Source organism: Rhinolophus ferrumequinum, chromosome 6 (assembly GCF_004115265.2).
Source record: "Rhinolophus ferrumequinum isolate MPI-CBG mRhiFer1 chromosome 6, mRhiFer1_v1.p, whole genome shotgun sequence".
Classification (NCBI taxonomy): domain Eukaryota; kingdom Metazoa; phylum Chordata; class Mammalia; order Chiroptera; family Rhinolophidae; genus Rhinolophus; species Rhinolophus ferrumequinum.
In genome coordinates this window covers 64,972,341-64,996,359 of record NC_046289.1, presented here as the reverse complement: position 1 = coordinate 64,996,359, position 24,019 = coordinate 64,972,341, and the positions used below count along the sequence as shown (strand labels likewise).

Here is a 24,019-nt window from a genome sequence, read left to right as displayed (position 1 = left end):
AAACCCCGTACATCAGAAATGGTCAAATGCTACCTAATGCTTTTTTCCATACTGGGGCAGGGGAGTGGGGTGGAGTATTTAAATACATCTATTAGAAGAAAAAAGAAAAATTTTTAAAAAGGGACATGAGTTAGAAAATTAGCTGTGGGGGACAAACAGACTAGCCACGTGGATCGGTGGCTCTAAGTGCTTGTTCTACAGGAGTGTAGCCCAGAGGGCAGCCTGTTCTTTGGTCATATCATCATATTTAAATTGTTTCAGCTAAAGATGGATTTTTAACCTTCTGTTTCCAAAGGAAGGCATTCCGGTAAAACTAAAGCCTTAAAGTATTAGCCTGTATACATTCTTCCCTTCTTATCCACAGAAAGATATTAATGGTAGAATTGACTTGGGGTCTTTCTATAAATTGCACACCTTTAATACCTACCTGTTTTCTATTTTCTCCATTGTTCTATACAGTGATAGACCTATACAGCGGATTCTGGTAGTAGCAAAATTGCCTTTTGAATGCTGTACACAGCTAAAGGACAGTGGTTGTGTTCTGTTCCCTGAGCTCCCTTCTAAGACAGCAGAATGGCCATGTATTTAGTGGGGGCAGGCACAAATGACTTGATGATGCTAATGACCTTGTTTAATTTTAGTCCCCATTTTGAGTTCTTGTGTGCTCCTCTTGGGTTAGGATGAAGACTGCAATGGAAAGAACAGTTGCCACAAAAGTGAGCCATCGGCAACCACTGAGGCTGTGCATTACCTTTATATCCAGGTGAGGCCCTGGTATGTAACTTGGGGACACAGCAACTCTAGTAGTTGCTGGTGGGGATGTTTCAGGAGACCAGAGCAAGACATTGGGCAGAAGAGCAGTCACCGGCACTACCAAAGATTGATTGGCCAGAGAGAATTGCAGCATGGAGGCCCTTGCCCCTAGCCGTGCACTCATGCTTTCCTGTACCATAGCAGGAGACAGCATAGGGCGGTGCTGATGGGCCCTGGACTCAGGCTTCGTAAGTTTATATCCTTGATCCACCAATCACAGCTGTGTGAGCTCATGCAAGTTTCTTTGGCATTGTGTACCTGAGGTTCCCCATCCATAACTTAAATAATAGTTGCTATCTCAATGCCTTATGATGAATAAATGAAATAACATGTCTGAAGTAATTAGAACCATATCTGAGTTCCATAAATACTAGGCGATGCATGTACAGAAACTCTACTTTGTCTAACAAGTTGAATACAGACAAGTAAGATATGATGCACACATATCCTTGTGTGCACAAAGAAATCAACATACCCTGTTTCCCCGAAAATAAGACCTAGCCGGACAATCAGCTCTAATGCATCTTTTGGAGCAAAAATTAATATAAGTCCCGGTCTTATTTTACTATAATATAAGACCGGGTATAATATGATATGATATGATATGATATAAAACCGGGTCTTATATTAATTTTTGCTCCAAAAGACGCTTTAGAGCTGATTGTCCGGCTAGGTCTTATTTCAGGGAAACATGGTAGTTTTAGGCAGAATGGCTTGTCCCAGAACCTGTAGGGGACAGGAGCCACAGGCAAGCCAGATCCAATGAGATGTATCTAAAGGGAAACCTGCTCACACACCTGAGAGGTGGCATCCTAGACAGTGGTGAGCTCTGCCGGCAGAAGGACAGCCACAAACTAAAGAGGAAAACTTGCTTCTGCCCCAAGTTGACAGGATCATTATTAATATTTTCAGTCATGTCTGCAAGTAGGCAAGTCTTCAAATGTGAGATACGATGGAAGAAGGAACCCTCAGACAAGAGAGTAATTAGGTGATTGTTTTCCTGGGATTGGAGCTGGTTTTAGGTATTCCCTAGCAGAAACATCTCTGAGGTACCACTCACACACACGACAAAGCATTTGTCTCCCAAACCACTAACTTCTGATTACTCGCTAAACAATTACAATGATACAGCAGTACATGGCAGAGGTGCATCCAAGGTGGGGTTGGATCAGGGTGTGGGAGTCAGAGGCCCTTGTGAGTCCTGGAGGATGAGTCAGAATTTGTAGTTATTCAGAGCATGAGAGGATATTCCTCTCGTTTAAAAGGTGATGTTCCTCTATTTAAAAACAATTAGATCCTCCTTCATGAGAAATCTCAACTCTGACACTGGTTTGGCACATCCAGGCTAGTTTCATAAATCAAATGCTACATGTCAGTTTAGGATTTAAATGATGCTGTATTGTTTTGTGATACATCAGTACACATAGGGGGTGAGCTAGAAATTGCCTTTACATTACACTTAAGGGTCCTTTCTTGAATGTTTTGATATTTATAGTTTTGTGCTACACTTAAGGCCATTGTCATTAATTTAATGTACAAATGAGAAAGGCTAATGACCTCATTAAGTTAATTAGCCCTTCTCGGAAATTTGGGATTAGAAACAATCCCATAAAACAATAAATATACTTCTCCATTTTTCATATTATTTGTGATAGATTTTAAACAAGTACTTTTTTCTTTAAGGAACAGTACTATGAAAAATTGGTTACGTTAGGATGCTAAGATGATGCATATTTTCTCCCCAATTTTTTTAAATACTCTTGGTTTCTTTTGTCAATTTATAAAGAATCAAGCCTTTCCCATAACTATTTGAAATCTGTGGTACGTGTTTTAAAATGAAGGATTACATTAATTGCAGTTGTCTTCCTTAACTGAAACTCTGTATAACCAAATCCTGCCTGGTTTGTTCTTGTCCGTAGATGGAGTACTGTGAAAAGAGCACTTTACGTGACACCATTGACCAGGGACTGTATCAAGATACCGTCAGACTCTGGAGGCTTTTTCGAGAGATTCTGGATGGATTGGCTTATATCCATGAGAAAGTAAACTTTATAACATTTCATACCAGAAAATTTCTGTTTACATAAAATTTAGGACTGAATAAAAAAATAATGTAAGATTGGAGAAAGACAGAAATACAGGGAAAATTATAGATGTATTGAAATAATCTATTTTTATAGGAAATAGAACAGTGTGTCAAAAGATAAGAAAATAATACAAAGTCCCAAAGTTCAAAAAAAACATTGAAGGTTAAAACAAGGATCAGCAAACTGTGGCCCACTGGTCAAATCTAACCCACCACCTGCTTTTGTACAGACTATAAGCTAAGAGTGGCTTTTACATTTTTAAATGGTTATTTAAAAAAATCAAAAGAAGAATAATATTTCATGACATGAAAATTCTATGAACTTCAAATGTCAGTGTTCATAAATAAAGTGTTACTAGAACAGGGCCACACTTGTTTGTTTACATATTGCCTATGGCTGTTTTTGTGCTACAGTTGCAGAGTTGAATAGTTGGCGACAGAGACTGTATGGCCCCTAAAGCCTAAAATATTTACTTTCTGGCCCTTTACAGAAAAAGTTTGCTAGCCTCTGGGTTGGAAGAAATATATGAACATGTATAGAATGTGAGGATGATTCCTTGAGTTGTTTAGAATAAAGTGAGAGCGTGATTAATACATGCCATGTTATTTGATTCTGACTTAGAGCCGTCCTCCCTACGCGCGTGGAGAAACCAGAAGGCCATCTAGCAAGGATAGAGATAAGACTCTGAGTAGCATAGTTTGCCACATGTTTAGAATATCATTTTAAAGCTAGAAATTGCCATTACACTGTAAATGCTAATGGGCCTAGCTTCAGGATGAAATACTGCTCACTTTTTTTAAAAAATGGAATTATCTAATGCGTTAGCATTAGTAAGTATGTTTTTTCCTTTGCCTCAATTTTCTTTAACCTTAAAATGTTTATACTGTACCATATTTATACTAAAAAGCCAGGACCGTAATTTACACATGTCTAGTTTACAAATGATTTGGTGGAAGCAAAATTTGCAAGGTTATAAATAAGAATGAGTTCTAAGGCCATTAGAACCTGTTGCATCCTGAGGTCCTAAAACCGTGCCCTATATGCGCTCTTCTTTCAATCTAACTTGCTCAGTATCTGCTAATCATTTGCTAACACTGTGCCACACCTAGAAATACAGAGAGGCACAAGTATGTGAGAAACCTCATATTTGAGAAGGACTTTTATTTTTTTTTTTTTGAGGGAGCCAAAATTTACCTTCATGTAAAGGTAATAGAGATCACAGTGTGTTTTTATTACATATGATTATCTCCTAATACCTGGAACAATAAGTATTACGAGGATGCCATTAGGAAGGGGACAAAGCATGCTCATTTAACAAGTAATCATTGAGTACCTTGTGTGTGTATGTGCTGGGGATGCAAAGTTGAAGTGATAGAATGCCTGCGATAGGCTTCGTGAACGAGTTGGCGCTTGTTAATGATGGTACAGTTCAAATGAGGGGAGAAAAGCAAGAATTCCCTAGGCAGGGCAAAAGTGTGAAGAAAGGAGTTGAAAAAGGAGTGAAAATGGTGTCCGTCTCCCTGACCAGAGCAGGGGATTGGTGATGCAGCACCGAGAGAAAGAAAATTGTGTGCGTGGTAAAGGGGAGCCTTGTAGGTAGACTGGGGGAATGTGACAAGGTCATTGGCAGAACAGACAGGAGACATTGCCGTGGCTAGACAGCTTGGAGCAGCATGGTCTGTGGGAGAAGACTCATCCAATTTTGTCATTGGGGTGGCCTTTCAAATTAGGAAGCAGGTATAACTATAAACTATGGTTGGTTTCTCTGCTCTCTTCCGTCAGGGAATGATTCACCGGGATTTGAAGCCTGTCAACATTTTTTTGGATTCCGATGACCATGTAAAAATAGGTGATTTTGGTTTGGCGACAGACCACCTCACCTTTGCTGTGAGTATTTTTAAATGGGTCCTGAAAATGGACCCACATTCCTTGGTAGTCATGGAAGTGTTAGAAGACAGGATAGATGATAAGTTCACTGAACTCTGCTGTGTAATCCCCAGGAATGATACAGATCCGAAGGGGTGGGCAAATGATCGTTTAGGCTTTCACATTGTGAATACATTTTAGTGAGTACATTCCATTTGAGGGACATCAAATTATTGGTTTGTGAATGATATTTAGGTCAAAGGTATATAATACTTTATGAGATAATTTGGAATTTTGGTCTACCATGCCAGGCAATGGCCTAGATACTTTATACTCAAGGGGCTTTTAGTTAGTTTAGGGAAATCAGGCTTAAAGAAACTTAAAACACCAATCCTAGAGCACATATGATCCAGAAGGTGTTTGTTCTTCACAACGTTGTACAGAAGCTGTTCAACATACAAAGCTAAACTAACGTGAAGTGAGAGAAATGTGATATTAGAGTGAAAGACAAGATAAAATTTACATATGGTTATGAGGATCAAGAAAAGCTGTATAAAGAAAACAGCATTTCAAGTGTTCCTTAAAGGATGGGTAGGAGTTCAGCGGGCCGAGATTGAGGGCAGAGCATGGTGACACCAGGGTAGGAGATTCCAGAGAGAAAGAACAGCATAAGCAAAGACCCTGGGGTGAGCAGGCATGATTGTTTGAAAGCCAACATGTTGTCTGGTTGGTAGGAACTATGAGGTGTAGGGGTTCAGTGAGAGAGAATTCTGGAAGATTGGGGTCTTATAGGTGGCAGCCTTGCATGCTAGAGAAAGAGTTTTACTGACATCATAAGCCAGAATTATAGGCACCAACATCTAGAGTAGATGCAATTAATTTTAAGGGTGGTCAGAAAAAGGAAATAGGATTTGGATTAATGCTCAATAATCCATTTGGATGAATGGTAAATAGGGGATAGATTAGAAGGACAGGTTAGAAGGAGCAGAGAGGGAGGAAAGGGGAGGGGACAATAAGGACGTGTTCCTGACCAGAACAGCAGGGCATTTTGAAAAGTGCTAAGACCAAGGAAGGGCTAAATAATGGGGATCTTGATCCCCAAACTAAAGAATTTAACTTGCTTTCTGGAAAGCTGTAGTATTAATTTAATGAGATAGATAAGAGCACAGGCTCTGGAGGACCACTGATCTGGGCTAGAATCCTATGTCTGCCACTTCTTTATGGCATGATCTTAGGCAAGTTATTAGGTTGATGCAAAAGTAATTGAGGTTTAAGAGGTTAAAAATTGCAAACACCACAGATAATTTTGCACCAACCCCAGAGTTAACCTGTCAGTACCTCATCTGTACAGTGTGCCTAATATTAGTCCTTACTTCAGAAAGTTGTCAGCAGGATGAAATAAGAATACAGATAAAGTACCTGGAACAGTGCCTAGCTCTAAGAATGTTAAAGATGCTCGTGTCGATGGTGATGCTTGAAAAAGCAACCTGTGGAGAAAAGTGCTTTAGGGTCATGTATGCGACAGCAGGTCACAGATACAGTGGGGGAAGGCGAGGCTACCTCGGAGGTGTTCGCAGTGTCCGTGGAATAGATTCCGTGACAACGTCTAGGAAAGCAGAGTAAAAATTGACCCATATAAAGAGGAAAGTTAGAAAGTGAGGTGGTTGTTATTGTTAAAATACTCTTATTCTTCCTAGTAAATGGATTCTGTTTTGGCTTTTGCTTCTGTAAGCTTCCGTGGGTTTCTGTCATGAAGAACGAGTTCTATAGCGAATTCCTTTCTTCTTGATCTCATTGGGTTTCTGCGAAGCCCTGCGTTAGTGGGCTAACGAAACCAAAAAAATTTAAGCTCAAGAAAAGCATTATTATAATTATTCTGGTTTCTGTGTAATATTTTTTACTCAGTCTTCATTTAGAAATGGATAAGCCATTCCTATGGAGTAATACAACATTTTAATGTGATATTTGGCTTACTTGTATTTTAAGGCTGACGGAAAACAGGATGATATGTCAGGAGATCGCTTGATTAAATCAGACCCTTCAGGTAAATCCAGTAGATTTAATTCGTGTATTAAAGAGCAGACCGCAAAATTTCTTTGCTTCTCTCTTATCTTGTTTTTTTACATACCAAAGGTTGTGCATATGTACAGTATACAACCTGAGGACTTTAGAGCTGTATGTACACCCGTGAAACCATCACCATAATCTATGCCATAAACATATCCATCACCTCCAAAAGTTTTCTCCTGCCCTTGTACTTATTATTACTGTTATTATTATTCATTTATTTATTTTGTGATAAGAACACTTAACATAAGATAAATTTTAAGCATACAATGTAGTATAAAATATCTTAATCTGAAACCTGTTTTTCATTTGTAAAGATTTTATCCTAAAGTACAATTATTCATTAAATTAACAAAATGATGAAAATACTTTAATTGTTTTCCCCTTTTCACTATATGAATTGTTCTTTAGAACTCTAAGAGTTTAGAGCTTCAGTTAGAGTAATTGGCTGCTGTGAGTAGACAGTGCAGTTTGTCTGAGCCCACGTGGTCATAGGAGGTTACCTCATGAGCTGGGCCATCCAGGCCATCCTGAGTCTTCTAGCTGGCCCTGCCTGTCCTCTGCAGCAGCAAAGACATCCTGTGTGGAACAGTGTGCATCCATACAGGACTTGGCATCAGTCGCTTGGTGAAATGCGCTCTGCTGTTTCCTGTGAATAATGTGAACAGTTAACAGATCGTGCCTCTCTCTTAATAAACCTTTTTTTTTTTCTTTTAAATAAAAATGTGGCTTCTCTGAGTCCTCTTATTGGAAAGCCTTCTTCCATGCAGGTCATTTGACTGGAATGGTTGGCACTGCTCTGTATGTAAGCCCAGAGGTCCAAGGAAGCACCAAATCTGCGTACAACCAGGTAAAGGGGAAGCTTTCTGGGGAAAAGGAAAGGTCTCCAGAGTGAGATAATAGTAGGAACATTAAGATCACAGCATGTGGGGTTTAGTTACCAGCTAAAATAGGAACATTCACTCATTCGATATATACTATATGTCCATATGTATATCAAGTGACTACAGCAAATAAGACACGTGGTGCTTAAGGACTGACTGAAGCTGGCATGATTGCCGCCAAGGAACTTACAGTCCCCTCATCCATCCATAGATTTGAACTAACCTGGTTCCTGGCCAGGCCCAGGCCACACAAGAAATAAGGCAGTCGAGTAATAGGACAGATGTCTTAGTCCAGCCCTCACGGAGCTTATCCATTAGTGGATGAAACATGATAAACAAATTAAAAAGGAAAAGAAATAACCACAAATTGTGATAAGAGCTAAGAAGAAAAGGAGTACAGTGACCAGAGAATAATAGGAGACATCGTCTTTAGATAGACCAGGGAAGGCCTCCCCAAGAAGATGGCTTTAGAATAAAGGAGAAAGGAAAAGTAATGCAAAATTGGAGCATGCCTAGAAGAGAAAAGGGTGAAGCACCAGAAATAACATGCCTGAAGGAAAGGCTCTGGGTGAGAGAGAGCTTGGCACGTTCAAGACAGTAAAAAACAGGTCCGTGTGGGTACCGCATGGGGAGAGAGGCATGAGGTGAAGCTGGAAAGGCAGGCGGGGCCAGACCTTGCCGGGCCAGCTTAGCATGATAAGGAATGTGCACAGGGAGCCACTGAAGGATCCTGAGCGACAGACTTCACTCTGGCTGCTGCTGAAGGCTTCGCAGAAGTCCAGATGGAGCAACCGATGGCTAGAACCAGAGTGGTTGCAAATGAAATGGGGAGAAGCATGCTAATAAAAGATGCTTTCGGGGAGGGGGATTGACAAAACGGTTTCCCTCATGGAGGGCATGTTGCGTGAGGAAAAGGAAGGAAAACAGAACAGTGCTCAGGTTTCTGCTTGGAGCAGCTGGGAGCAGGATAGTTAGGAAAGACACCAGGGACCAGGAGGAGAAGACGGCAGGAAAATTCTGTTTGAGACATGTTAAATTTGAAATGCCTCTTGAGAAATCCAACAGGAGATGTCCAGCAGGCTGTGAGAGGCTCAAGATTCAAGTTCAGAAGAAAGGTCAGAGGCAGAGGTATAAATGTGAGCATCATCAGCACACAGATGGGATTTAAAGTCGTGAAACTGGATGAGATCACTTAGGGTGCAGAGTTCAATTTTTTAAATATACTAGGCAAGCAATTCACATCAAAGTGTATTTTCAGGCTGGCAGTGGAAATACAAGCCTGGGTTTTGGTTCTGACAGGGAGCAGTGACAGAGCACCAAGGCAGACCTCCAAATACCCAGCAAGGGTGAGCGTGTGGGGAGCTGGACGTGCACACAGCGTGGGTGTGGGAAGGCATCTTCAGTGTCCCCCTTTGAGTTCAGTTTGGAATAGCATAATGAAACCCTTAAAAGGACTCTACCCTTTGTCCCAGCAATTCTACCTTTTAAAATGTATCCAAAGGAAAGAACTAGAGATGGTCCAAAACAATTAATGTGAAAGGGATTCACCACAGCATTATTTATATAACAGTGAAAACACGATAAAACTGTTTAAAAATGGAAAATTGGTTAAGTAAATTATGGGACTTCATGTAATTGAATACTATATGTCATTAAAACCATATTTTAAAGCTTGTTTTAGAAAAATATCCTGAAAAATATTCTTGCTATATTAAGGGAATAAAAGTTACAAAAACTAGTGTGTACATGTACATATACATTAAAAAAACAACACCCGATGTGCATATTAGACATCAGTAGTAACTCCTTGAGCAGTGGAATTATGGGTGAGTGCTATGTTATTCTTGGGGCTTTTCTGTATGTTCCACATTTTCTGTAGCCAACACATGTAGGAAATGCCACAATGAGTGTTTGTTTTTAAGACTTCGGGGGTCACCAGTGATAACGAGAGAGGCTCTCCTACTAACCCTTGAATCCAAATTCATTCAAGAGTTTTTCTTGAAAGTGGCTTCTGTGCCTGAGCAGTTACCATACGCAGGCCCCCAGCTGGGTCGTGCTCGGCTGCCTCAGGCACACTGTCTTCTGAAAGCCCTCTTCCCTCTGACACTCTGCACTGACTTGACCTTCTTTTTTACTTGTACTTGTATATTTTCATATGTTATCAGGATTTATTACAGGATCTTTCTGTTGTGCCATTCTTCCATCCTCACTGGTATGGCTTTGCAAGCAATAGTTCATCTTTGCTGTTAACTGCAGGGTTTGGTCAGTGTTTCACTTTTGAGACAATTAGTAAAGATGCAAAGTAAATGCCTATGGCAAATCGAGGTTGTCCTTGCTCTTTAGTGATTGTTCTTAGTGGTCAACCAGTGGTTATATACGTCTGTATACACAGCTAAACCAGTTCCAATTAATTTTCAAGGAAAAAGTTGCAAAGTCATGCCAAATGTTTTACCTCATCTATACTTTATACCTATACTTTTTCAGAAGAAATCAGATTTCTTCTAGTGTGGCTTGTTTTTCACTTAGGCCAATTTTGTTCCAACTAACAGTGCTCATGCTCTAATTCCCTGTAAATTACACGTTCCTATCAAGGCTGTCTAAATACAATTCTTTTTCCTCCCCAGAAAGTGGATCTCTTCAGCCTGGGAATTATCTTCTTTGAGATGTCCTATCACCCCATGGACACAGCCTCAGAAAGGATCTTTGTTCTCACCCAACTCAGAGATGTATGTATCCGATGTTTTAGTGCATCAATTTCTAGTAACCTGAATCTTAGCGTGGACATCAGAATTCAATGCAGGGTATTTTTCTGGTATTTATAATATAGAAGAGGTGATCCTGCTGTAATTTTCTATGTTGCTAGTAAATGGCAACCTCCAGCAATGAGAAACTTTCCCTGTTTTGTTTATTTTTAGAAATCCTATTTGGAGAAATTGCTAGGTTATTTTTAAAAATTATTCTGAGAGATTTACTCTTAATTTTCAAGCAAAGGAGGAATCCAAAAATTTTGCATAATATCAGTGCAATTACAGCAGTGGGAATGGGTGATAAGGATAATGGATATTTAATTCTAGAAATTAAAGGTTCCAGCTGAATGGACCTGGTGTAGTAATGCGTAAAGAAAACCACCATAACCAGAAGTTAAAAGGAGTCTGGGAAAAATAATCAGGCACTTGAATTTTTTTCGGCAATGAAATTTCCATTTGTGTTCTTGAGATTAACCCTCTGTTATTGCCCAAACTGAAAAGGGACAAATGTTAACAGTATCTGAGGTCAAGGATGCCCGTTAGAAACAGCATTGAGGTGAAAGTGGGGAGTGAGGTTTGGGTAAGGATGATTTAGATTTACATATTCATGAACAAGAGATCCAGAGAGCCTTCCTCTTCCTTCCTGAGCAGAGCGAAATAATGTTGGAAAACACTAGAATTATTTCACTGCCAGTATAGCGTGGACAGCTGTGTTCATATAATATAGGAGTATATAAAATTATTACTGTGCTCTTGCCTTGACTTGGAATGGTCTTAGAGAATGATGTCTTTGATGAAGTGCCTTTCTTTAGTCTAAAATTCATGTTTGTTCTCTCATTTCAACAATATCTAAATTATCAAGTTAATGTTATGATTGAAGTCGTATTTACCAGAAAGGTGAGACCTTTTGGGGAAGTAGAGATTTCAGTGTTAATGTTTTTCTCTTACCCTGCATTGGTGGTGTGGTGTTTTTGCCTTTTTTCCATCTGTGTGTTTAATAAAGCGACTTGGTCTTTCTCTGAAACCATTTGATTTTAAAATACGTACCTTTGTCCTCAGAGGAGGTGCTTTTTATCACCTAGGTTGTCATTTGGGTAAAGTTTGTATTAAAATAATACGTATGTACTTAGAAGGCTGTGCACTGGGTTTCAAGAAGGTATCACATCAGTTTTCCTTTATTAGCAGATTTTTCATTACTGCGTTTGATTTTCTTTCCTCTGGTGAATAAATGCTTTTCACTGTGGCAGTCTGCCAAGCACTTGCTGATTTGAATATAATATTCTTTTAGCCCACTTCGCCTAAGTTTCCGGAAGACTTTGATGATGGAGAGCATACAAAGCAGGTAATTTTCTGATGCTTTAATTACTATCTTCACTTTTGGATTTTAATTACTATTTTTCTTCTTTTTCAATTAGTAATCTTCTGCCACTCATTCTTTTGTCCTGGGAACAATGTGTGTGTGGGGAGGAGGGGGATGAAAAGATAAACCACTTAAAATGTTGCTAGATTTAAATACACCGTCAAATGTCAAGAATTGGCATAGAAAATTAACAAACAGTGTTCTTTTGTGTGGCTCATTGTGCTTTTGAAGTGCTATTTGGAACCTTGGCTCAGCTGTTGAAAAAAAGAGAATGCTTTTACAGCTCATTGTTTTAGAGAAAGCTTGGTACTTTTAAGAAAAGAAAAAATAATTTAAAACTAATTGTGTTCTGTTTTGTGGTTAAAGTAGCTCAGATTGTAGAGGGGAAGACTGGACAGTCTGATGGTACAGTATTTTAAAGCAAAATAAATTCTCCGTGTTACAAATCTCTGAGTGTGTATGTAACCGTGTCATGGGTTAATATTGGCATCCAGAGTAATTATTAGTGAATTTGTGCATTGCACTTCTGGCGTATATTTTTTCTTAGTGCTGGTTTGTCTTGGTGAAGTGTTCCTTGGTTAATACTTTTGTCATATGGAAGTTTATTCCTTAGACTGACTTTTCTTAACAATTATAATCAAGGCAAAAATTTCTTAATTTAAATTACTAATGTTCAGAACAGAAACCTAGCTAGAACATTACATTAGTTTGCTATTTCTTACTTATTGGTTATGTATCAGATGGACAAGTCACTTAACTTTCCTAGACTTTAATTTTCCTCACCTGTAAAATAAAGGGATTAAATACCCTTTATTTATATATCAGCATTAACATGACATTTATGGCTAGAGGGACTCTTCCTGCCTCATCTATGAATTTGGGAAAGAACCATTAGAAAATACATTGAGTTGTGTTTCTACTTCTTTTGTTCTTATGACTGTTTTTAACTGAGTCATTCCTGTGTTTCTGGATGTCCTAAGTAAATGTTCATTTCATAGCCTTTCCCTCTAACAAGGTCAGTCTTACTCGGCATTTCCACATGTTGGCGGCTGTGGTGGCATAGCAACCATATTAAACTACACACACGAGAGCAACTATACAAGCCGTTTCTCACCACAGTGATAGTTGTCCATCACAGGTACTTATTGGATACTCTTGAGCATTTGTGTTTGGACTGTGTAAAATCAACACCAAAGCCACCACGACAAAACCACTACCAGTAACTGCCACACCGCCGCCGTTACTTCTTATCTGAAAGGAGGCAACATAGAAAATACTCATAGACTGAGTGTGACACAATTTTTGCCACACACAGAAATTAAGCAGTATAACAGGGTCTGTCTGTTGTGCTGAATAGGGTATTGTTTTTACCAGTTTAATGTAGCATAACTTTCATAAAAGTTGTATCATGTGAATTCCTTTCTTACATGAAAGCAGTTACCTGAATTTTATCCTAAAACCAGGGTAGGAGTTAGGTCGAGTATGGGGAACATATATTAAAGATATATTATTAGAAAATGTTTAATAAGTTTCATCTAAACATTGAGATTTTCTGATCTCAAATGTTGCTCTAACTCCTTATAAATCCTTATTATAGACAAGAGAATTAAGGAACCTTTCGAAGGTTTAGGTTGCCTTCAAATAGTTCCCTGCTTGGTGAGGTAGTAGCTGTGAAGGTATGATAAAGAGTAACATAAATCAAGAGAATTCTAGGGAATGGTATCAATACAGATAACATAAGCGGAGAAGAAAAAAATAAAAAGATGTTTTACACCACTTTAAGGATTCCAGCAGCTACTACACATTCTAGTAAAATTAGACATCCAAAGGTATTTGTTTTATGTTCCCATATCTTTCGATACAGTATTTTGTGTATGTAGGAGGCCTACATTCTGCTTCTAAGTAGTTGTTGAGTTGCGGATTTTTTGGGTCCTTTATGACAGTAACATAGGAAAAGGGCCTCCACCTTTTAAGAAACACTCCTATTACCTGGTTGCACAGCCCTATGGCCGTGATGAGGTGCAGGGGGGAAAAGTGACAAATTCAGAGATTTCAGAAATTAAAATGCACCAACTAAGTGCAAGAAGTGTGGTGTCTTTTCTTTGACCTGAACCGACTGCTGCTCCTCCGGAGAATTCCTGAGCATCACTGGTGTGCCTGGGTCTTGTTCTAGAAGTCTGTCATCTCCTGGCTGTTGAACCACGATCCAGCCAAGCGGCCCACGGCCACAGAGCTACTCAGGAGCGAGCTGCTGCCCCCACCCCAGCTGGAGGAAGCGGAGCTGCATGAGGTGCTGCACCACACGCTGGCCAACGCGGACGGGAAGGCCTACCGCACCATGATGGCCCACATCTTCTCCCAGCGCATCCCCCCCGCCATCGACTACACCTATGACAGCGACATCCTGAAGGTGGGCTTACGCCAGGCTCACGCAAGGCTCAAGTCAGTTCCTTGCTTTTCATGGATACCTTTAATGCCTCCAACATAAATTCTTAACCTGAGGTCTGTGTATGCAGACTGTGTGCATATCCCTTATTCTGGGAAGAGCCAAGAGCCACACTCTTAATCACTTACTTGGAGGAATTCCTGACCCACCCCCCCCTTTCCACCCGCCCACCAGATTAAGAAACAGTGCTTTTAGAGACTGAGCACTGGCCCAACTGCCCAGAGCCAAAAACATCCAACCAGCTCATATCCAGTTCAGGTGGTCAGCCCCTCCCAGTGTTGGCTGCACATCAGAGCCACCTGGGAAGCCCTTTGACAATCCAGCTGCCCAGGCCCAACCGACATCCATTCTAATGACATGGAATCTCCAGGTGCGAGATACCTCAAGAATCTGTTTGAAAGCTCCCAGGTGGTTTCTGAAGCATAGCTAGGTTTGGGAGGCATCAATATTTTCTTTAAAAAACAAAAACAAAACAAAAAACAGCAACCAGAATCTGAAGCAATATAACAAAATGTTAAAATTTCATCACGTTGGGTGGGCGTAATAACAGATTTTTGTTATAGTGTCTGTATGTTTCTGTATGCTTAAAATAGATAATTTCCTAGTAGAGGAAGTAGTGGTAAGATATGTGGAAGATCACTGTAGATTTCAGGAGCCAGTTTTTGCTGTCTGACAATATTAGAAAGATACAGGATTGTAGGTGATTTTTTTCTTTTGTCTTTTGTTCATATATTTCTAATTTTCTCTAGTGAATGGTACCACTTTTATAATAAGAAACATGAAAAAAGAAAGGCCTTTACAAAATATGTAAATGCCAGGTGCTTTCAATGGGCTCACTGTGAATCACATTAATATGTGGGAGGGGGCCTGCTGTCGTTAGGAATTTTACTGCTCACAGCATCCCTGAGAGTCCTCAGGGAGCACGTGGATATTTGACTAGCTTTTTCTGAAAGGCGTATGTCAATGTGGTTAAGATCTTGGACCTTGAACCTTGCTTTCCTCCTCAAGTAGGACATAGTGCAAGACACATGGTTTCTTCTTCCCTGAATGTGTTCAAAAAGGGCCTGACTTGTTGAGATCAGTGATACTTTTGTGATACTGAGAATAAGCAATGTAACGCTGACTGCCACACATTAATATTTTAGGAGAATCCCTTTTATTAGGCTTTGATGACATTTTAATTGGTCATTTTAGGGTAGCTTCTCAATCCGTACTGCCAAGATACAGCAGCATGTGTGTGAAACCATCATCCGCGTCTTTAAAAGACATGGTATGTTCTTTTTTAAAACTCTTATGCCTTCTCAAAATATTAGCTTCTTCATCATTAAAATGTACTGTCAGTGGATTTGGGTGCAATCATATTTTACTTTTAAATACAGTTATAAGCAGCTGACATCATGTGAAATTTAAGCTTATTTTTACAGCTCAGCTTGTTGAGGAGAAACAGATTTGAATATTACAACCTTGCTGTACAGCTGGTTGTAGAGTCAAAAATGTGACTAGATTGACAAACTTAATCTTAGGTGAGCTCTCCATTAAGAATCAAAGATTCTTTGGGGTAGCCTGATGGCTCAGTTGGTTGTTGGAGCGTGAGCTCTCAACGACAAGGTTGCCAGTTCAATTCCCGCGTGGTATCGTGCGCTGCGCCCCTGCAACTAAAACTGAAAACGGCGACTGGACTTGGAGCTGGGCTGCGCCCTCCACAACTAGATTGAAGGACAACGACTTGGGGCTGATGGGCCCTGGAGAAACACACTGTTCCCCAATATTCCCCCATAAAAAAAACTGAAAAAAAAAAAAAAAAAGAAGAAGAACAAAGACGGATGATGCTTCCAACAGTCCCAGTAGCAGATTATTTAACTGTCAGCGTTATAGTCATGTTAACTTGCCTCCTAGGAGAAGGAGAACCTGATGATCAGCTGTTTTTTCCCATTTGGTGTAGGAGCTGTCCAGTTGTGTACCCCACTACTGCTTCCCCGAAATAGGCAAATATACGAGCACAACGAAGCCGCCTTATTCATGGACCACAGCGGGATGTTGGTGACGCTTCCTTTCGACCTGAGGGTGAGGCTGGGAGTACTCTGCTGACAGTTGGGTTGCCGTGTCTGGTCACAGGGGTGGCACATCTGTTAAAAGATTACCCCACCAATCTTTTTTTTTATTTTTTTGCTGGATTTACAATCTAAATGTCACCCTTAGGAAACGTTTTCTTATGGAAGTTATCAGGGTGAGAGCTTTACTAAATGTTTACTAGGAATTTAGTGAATGTCCACTGTGCTAATAGTACAAGTGCTTTTGGCCCTAGACACCGGAACCCTGCATTGTAGGTGCCATGTCTGTACCTCTGTACTGAGCTCAGCCGAGTAACCATAGCAAGTTAACCCAGACAACTCAGACAGATAAATAAGAGTTTTTTCTTTACTTCCTGGCTAGATCTTCGGTAACTTCCTAATGTGTTAATGTCTGGAACAATTAAATTCTTGTAACAGCAGTGTCTCTGCTAATTGGATCTGCTGAATTTTGCTCATGCTTTCTTCTGATCGCCAGGGTTCCCTTGGACAGTGACGGTTCCAGTTGTTTACCCATGTAGTGTTGGCTGCTAACAAGCCTATCTATAGCGCTGTACCTTTGTAAGACCGACGAGTTTAATACCTCTCATGTACAGAAAGCACTTCTAAGTAGAGAGACGAGCAAAGGATATAACCAGGCAGTTCTCAGAAGAGAAAATGCACAGGACTGATGAACTGCTGAAAAGATGTTCAACCTCACTAATAATAAGGAAATGCGAAGCAAGGGTATCTCCACTTCACCACATCAGACAGGCAAAAATATTTAAATAAATATCCAGAGAGGACAAGGGGGTAGGATAATAGGTACTTTCGTAGGTTGCTGATGGGAATGTAAATTGTAAACCTTTAGAAAAGCAATCTGAAAGTATTTAATACAAATTTTAACAGTGTTGATGCACATGCTATACCCGTTGAATGAGCAATTCCACTTTGAGAAATTGATTTAAATAAAATAAACATATTGGTGTATGAATATTAAAAGGACGTTCACTGTCATATTATGGTGGTCAAAAACTGAAACTGCATGTTCATTTACGGGAAAATCGTTGAATAATTTCTTACGGAATATTAATGAGGTATAAGATCAACATACATATATATTCAGATGTATTCATATCTATATTTGATCTGTAGGAATGCCCATGGTATATTGTTAGCTGGAAAAAAAAAAGTGTGTTTAAAAGGAACTCTAATATCCCATTTAGGTTATAAAGAAAGAGAGAAACTTTTTTTAAAACACCAACTGAGTGTGTACATACAGTGCACTATACGTTTGTATCACCTAATATATGTGAGGTGTAAACATGCTCTCATGCGTGTGAATGACCACGCACACCAACTTGTTTCTCTCACCGTAGAGTGAAGTGTGAAAGAATACACTGAACCTTTAACCATATTTTTCTGGAGGCGTTATGGGATCAAGGCAGTTTCTTTTTCATATCTATGTTGTGCAGTTTATTGCAAGAACATGTTTTCAGAAGAAAGTTCCTTCCATATTCTCGGCTTCTGTTTTTCCTTTACAGTAAATAAAGTGACTTGGGATTATTTTGAGTGAGAGATGACTAATAGTATCTCAGACTTTTGGGCTCTGTTAAGGAAAGTGTAAAAGTACAAGCATTTACATAGCTATACTTAAACTGGCTGCTGCTTCTCTAGACATTAGGAGAGTAAAGTGTAGATTTTTAAACAGCTCCCTTTCTGTGAGCTAATAGTCATTCCAAAAATATAAAAGTGTTCACCCTTTGAAAATTTGACCCATTAGTTAATGATACTATCAGATCTCTTGGGACAATCTCAAAATGGTTTCATAAATTGTGGTGATTATTAATGGGTGATTATTAAGAATTTCTCCTAAAAGACTGAGAGGAAAACAGGAAACTCACCGTAAGAGATAACACCAGTTCAAGAAAACGTGAATGATAAGCAGTGCACAACTTTGTACTAAAACCAATGATGTACACTTTCAAAGGGTGAACTTTGTGGTATGTGAGTTACGTCTCAATAAAGCTGTCATTAAAACAACCAAAAGGAGTGTGCTAGTTGGCACATCTTGACATTGATCTTTGAAACTTTATTTTTCAGGTTCCTTTTGCAAGATACGTGGCAAGAAATAATATATTGAATTTAAACGGTAAGAAGCAATGGGTGTTTCATTTGGTGGATGTGGGAAGAACCCGGGACAAATGTTTTATCATCTGTGATCCCTACACGTAAAGAATTTGGGGTTTAGAGTACTGAGCTTGGAATATGGTCGAAAGGCCCAGCCACAGTAACCCTTTCTATAAGGTGGGGAGGACAGCAGCCTCCTCTTTAGAAGGAAGGTAGCAGTTGGGTAAGTACCTTGAAGCTCCTGCAGTCTATTCTGTGCCTTCTAAATGTCCCCAAGGAACATCATAATTATTTTTCACAAATGGTGGCTTGAAAAAAGCATCTGGCTATTCTTGATCTTAGGTGGCCCCTTTTAAAATTTAATTGGAGAGACAAATGGCCGATGGTCCCTATGTGAAAACTGCCTACACAGGCAGCTGACACAAAAGCGGTGTGTAAGGAAAGTGAGTAAACCCAGCAGGAGCGGTGAACGCTGGGGAGCTCCAGGCACTTAGCACTAGAGAAAGGTTTTCTGTACATTCAAATACCACAGGGGTCTAACACCAAGGTCTTCAATAATTGGAACAGTATTGTTGTCAACGAGGCACCCTACTTTGAGCTTTTCTCCTCAAAGAAATCAAGCTCTTTACACACCTTTATTCTCAGCTGCCAGGTGAACAATTAATAGTCATAGTCCCAAGGTGTGGATATCACTGTGTAGGAGCAAGCATTAAGGTAAAATTATTTTGTGTGTAATTTCATCTCTATTTCAGACATTAAAAAAAAATTGAGCCCCATCATTTAATAGTGAGTGGGAAAACTGGGAATGGAAACCTAGATCACGAGGCAAGACTGTTCTGGGCAGATGTATCTTTAGGAGCTCTCGATCATACCCCTGATTAACTTTTTCCTATTTGTTACTTTTATCTTGTTCAATCTCTTATGCATATTTGATTCCAGTAAACAATGACTTTAGAAATCCGGGTTTCTCTCTCCAGATACTGCATAGAACGTGTGTTCAGACCTCGCAAGTTGGACCGATTTCATCCCAAAGAACTTCTGGAATGTGCATTTGATATCGTCACCTCTACCACCAACAGCTCTCTGCCCACTGCTGAAATCATCTACACTATCTATGAAATCATCCAAGAGTTTCCAGCCCTTCAGGTTGCTTTCCGTATTCTAACGTTTTGAGGTTATTCCGCATAGGGTCCTTCACCCAATATGGGGGGAAGACACCGCCTATAGAACTCCTCAGAGTGTGCTGGCAAGGAATCACAGTTTTACTAAAGCAACTGAAAAGAGTTTGATGATGTTGCTTTTGACTCTCCTCAGGCCTTCCCTGCCCATCCCACACACATGCCCCATCCACTTCCACCACGGTGCCATCAGTCATAGTGTTGCCTTGTCTTAAAAGGTTTTTTCTTCCCAGCCATGGTTTGGGCCCTTTCTCCGCAGGAAGCCTGACTGCCCCCTCGTTTTGGGCTGGCCACCTTTTCATTCCCACTCTCACTGACAGCACTTGAGATGAGACATCACTGCTTCCTTGAGTTGTGTCTGTTGTTAGTTGTTCGGTCAGAGTGTGTGCTCTTTCAGGGCAGAGCCCATGTGTCTGCTTTTCTGTGTGCCCCACTACACCTAGCCCAGCACACAGCTCGCGATTCTGAATGCTCGTTAATGGGCTTGTGTGGACAAAAGTAACGATACCCATTCCACCAGCCTGTGCTTATAGTTCAGTTGCTATTGAACTTGATCCTTTCCCTCTTGAAATCTGTGAATTTGCTCCGGTTTTTTAACAGCTGAAGGCCAAGTATTTTTCATGTGTGTAATAAAGTGTTAAATTATACTCTTTGACTACAGCAATGTAAAAAGAATGTATATTGAAAAGTAAGCTAGAAAGCAATATGCTAAAATTCAGTCTACCATGTTCAGTCCACCCATGTATTAGGATGCTAAATTGGTGGTAAGATTCTAGATTTGGTCGTGTACCTATATTACTTTTATAATGAAATTTTTTTTTTCTTGGTATCCTAGGAAAGAAATTACAGTATTTACTTGAACCATACCATGTTATTGAAAGCAATACTCTTACACTGTGGGATCCCAGAAGATAAACTCAGTCAAGTATATGTTATTCTGTATGATGCCGTGGTAAGCATTTAATTACTTTCAGATGATTTTGAAGGATAATATTAGTTCATGAGCTGTTTCTTACTGATGTAACTATAACACTGAATTGGGAGTTTTATCTCCTTTCCTCATTGCTGTAAGGTGGAAGAGCTAGTTAGTTTTGATTATATAAACAGTTAACAAGTACTGGTTGAGCTTTTATTCTGGACTAAACCTTGTACTACTAGTGACTCCGGAGTGATTTTTTTTTTCTGATTTCCCAAGATCAAATTATCTTATTTAATTTGTAAGATAATAAAGTTCTTCACTAACCTACTGCTCGAGGCAAAAAACAAAATAAATGACCTGTAGTGAGCACCTACCTACCCCTGTGCCCAGCGTATTCTAAGCTCTGCATGTGGATTAACTCACTCCATCCTCAGAAGAGCTGTTGTTACACTTACCTTACAGAAGCCACGAAAAAGGAATGTTAATATTGAGAATAAAAGACTTATGCCCTGCCCTGAATTCTTCCAACCTGTCCACGCTATTCAGTAACGTCATTTTGGATTTGGATTGGTTGCATTGGGGAAGAGTGGCTTAAGTCTCTGTTGGAGCCTCACTTAGCACTCCTCCCTATGGGACGGGGCAGTGGTACCTCCAGGTACCCTTCCTCATTAGCTGCATCGTAGTATTCAATACTCTGTAGTATGTGTGCAGGTCCTTTATCGTATGTGTACAGAGCTTGGAGGGGAAACATTGAGAATTTGAAATAGTATTATATTACGGGGCTTGGCTGGAGGTGAATGCTTATCTTTTCTAATTTCTTTTCATGTTAAATATCGTTTTTATTATAAATAAGAGGCATGTAAGAGATTCAGTAGCAGTGCCAGTCTATGATTAAGGCAGAACAAATAGTGGAAGTCCATAATGGCTTATTGTTTTTGATACACCAAAAGGCTTAACTAGTTTTTCTTTCATCTGGCAGGTACACCTCGAGGTCCCTAACATTACTGTTTGTTTCTAGTGGTTCTCTCCTCCCCAAAAGTGCTGCTGCTTTTTAGCAGTGACAGATACAATATGATGCTGTCGATCAGACACTGGCAGAAACCCCAGGGATCGTGCCGAGGGGTTTCAGGTCAGCCCTGTTCATATCCCACAGCCACAGCCTAACTGCCAGCGTGGGATGAAATGCTGAGCCTATCAGTACGTGGTTTTTATTAGGCGAACACAGATCAGTTGACTTAAATTTCCACTCCCCACCCGAACAGAAACACCCTGGGTAAGCCCATCCAACTCTGGGTCGCCTCACCAATTAGCAAGTGCAGCTTACCCCTTTTTAATTCTTTTATGTAAGAGTTTTTCAAATTTTAAAACACTGTTACAGTTTTATAAGTAACTTGGAAAAAAATTTTTTTCAAATCAAAATTAATCCATCCTTCATGATTAAGAGGAGTTTGTCCAAAACGAAGGGTGTACTTATCAGAATTAGCCTGGAAATTGTATCTTGCTCAGGGCCAGTCTGATCACTCATCGTTACCTTTTTCTTCTACATTAGACAGAAAAGCTGACGAGGAGAGAAGTGGAAGCTAAATTTTGTAATCTGTCTTTGTCTCCTAATAGTGTAAGTATAGTGTAAGTACCTCCTAATGGTGTTATTACAGCTCTCTCTGTGATTTTGATACCAGAAAAATGTCACCAAATTCTTGCTGCAGGAAGGCAGCAGCATTTCCTGCCGCCTCACAGACAGTTTTTCCCTTGAGTCTTAATAGGTACCATGGCAACCTCTGGGATTAGGGGAAGAGAGAAACCAGTGCTGTGATCAAAGAATGCCTCTCCCTGCTGCTGCTTAATGTGCTGTAATCATCGTTCTTTCTCCATCTCAGATACTTCTCTGTCACATCCCTTGTAAAGGCACTGCTTGGCAGAGCCTCCCGCTGAGCAGACCTGGTACTAGCTGTCCTCTTCTGAAATAGATCCCATGGGACTAGAATGAGGCACAGAGCTCTGCAGACTCATTTGTGTATTCACCCATCCCACAGCCCTCCCCACCCCAGTCTTCTGTCACCTCTGAGTCTAATTAAAGTTCTTGCTTTTCTGGTACAGTTCCTGTTCCTAAAATCTTGCATTTGATCCCATTGGCCATGAGGAATATCTCACGGCGTAACCCGGTTTGTTGTATTCTCTCTACAGGCATCAGATTGGGCCCAGATCTTTGGCATAATAACCCACACTTAACTGAGTCCCTAAAAAGCAGAAGACAACAGGGATTTCTTACATTTTTCTGAATGTTTATATAAGAAGAGAGATTTAAAAAACAAAACAAAGCAAAAAAAAACCCTTTCCCAGAACCCTTCTAGCCCTTGGTCTGACACTCAATTACCTGAGCCTGTTTGGTCCTCAGAATTCACGATGGGGTAGATTAAAATATGATTATACACCAGTCAGGCAGAGTCACTCAATTTTTGGACAACTCCAGTGTTGCAGGCAGAGTGCTAGGGATATAATGGGAAGTAAGTTGCAGAGTCTACAGACTGCTTTCAACATCTTAATTCATATTGGCCTTTAAACATCCATGAGGGGATATGTTGTAGCATACTCATATATCTACCCTCAGATCTTTAAAACAACTTTCACAGGATACACGTAGACCACAGTTTAAAGAAATCACCCATATAGTCTGCAGACAGAGAAAGTAGACCAGATACATAGCACTAGGAGTTCTAGAAATTCAGCCAGGTTAAATTTTAAGTGTTAAATATTGGAGGAGATATTAATGATATGCAAAGTGACCCAATGTCATTATATTCTAATATGAAGCACGGTATTTAAATGATACCCTAGACATGTACACAACACATACCTATGTGTACAAATGTATAATAGCACAAAGAATCTGCTCAAGGAGCTTCCCGTTTCAGTATTTCTTACCCGAAGATTTAGGCCTCCGAAGTACATTGAACTAATGTCACATTCCAAAAATATTTCACACTTGCACGTGAAAAGCTGCACTGGTGTTGCTAAAATACTTCTTTTTGCTAAAGCCACTGGTCATTTGATGATGATAAGCATTAATTCAAAGTTGTATGTTTGATTAGTTGAAAATGGAAAAATTACTATCTAATAAAGGCAGTTGGTACTCTCATTATTTAAAAATGGAACTCTAAGGATATTTTAAAAAGGGAGTAAAAAGATTGCAAAAGAGTTTCAAATATGTGGCCCAGTCTTATTTTACAGATGAGGCAGTAAGGCCCAAAGAGATACTATGACTTACCCAAAGTGACGTGGTGTTAGTGATGACAGGATAAGGACCCAGACCTCGGGATTTTGACTCTAGTGCTTCTGGTATTTTATTAATGGGGTAATTTAATGTTAAAATTTATTGAGAAGAAATAATTTATTTTATTACGAAGATTTTAATAAGACAATTAAAATTAAAATATTTTATCTTTAGTAAAGAGATTATAGATTTTAATACTTTTG

At 39.7% G+C, this 24,019-nt stretch overlaps 1 protein-coding gene across 1 annotated transcript in view; it reads left to right on the top strand.

The window, feature by feature from the left end:
• The window catches only part of EIF2AK4 (eukaryotic translation initiation factor 2 alpha kinase 4), an 86,738-nt gene that overhangs the window by 40,966 nt on the left and 21,753 nt on the right, over nucleotides 1–24,019 (top strand). The window contains 14 exon segments of the mRNA XM_033107393.1: nucleotides 680–763; nucleotides 2,733–2,855; nucleotides 4,683–4,787; nucleotides 6,753–6,810; nucleotides 7,604–7,683; nucleotides 10,342–10,443; nucleotides 11,753–11,806; nucleotides 13,998–14,234; nucleotides 15,465–15,540; nucleotides 16,213–16,334; nucleotides 18,422–18,477; nucleotides 19,426–19,594; nucleotides 20,462–20,578; nucleotides 22,095–22,160. Coding sequence (XP_032963284.1) covers nucleotides 680–763; nucleotides 2,733–2,855; nucleotides 4,683–4,787; nucleotides 6,753–6,810; nucleotides 7,604–7,683; nucleotides 10,342–10,443; nucleotides 11,753–11,806; nucleotides 13,998–14,234; nucleotides 15,465–15,540; nucleotides 16,213–16,334; nucleotides 18,422–18,477; nucleotides 19,426–19,594; nucleotides 20,462–20,578; nucleotides 22,095–22,160 — 1,449 coding nt within the window.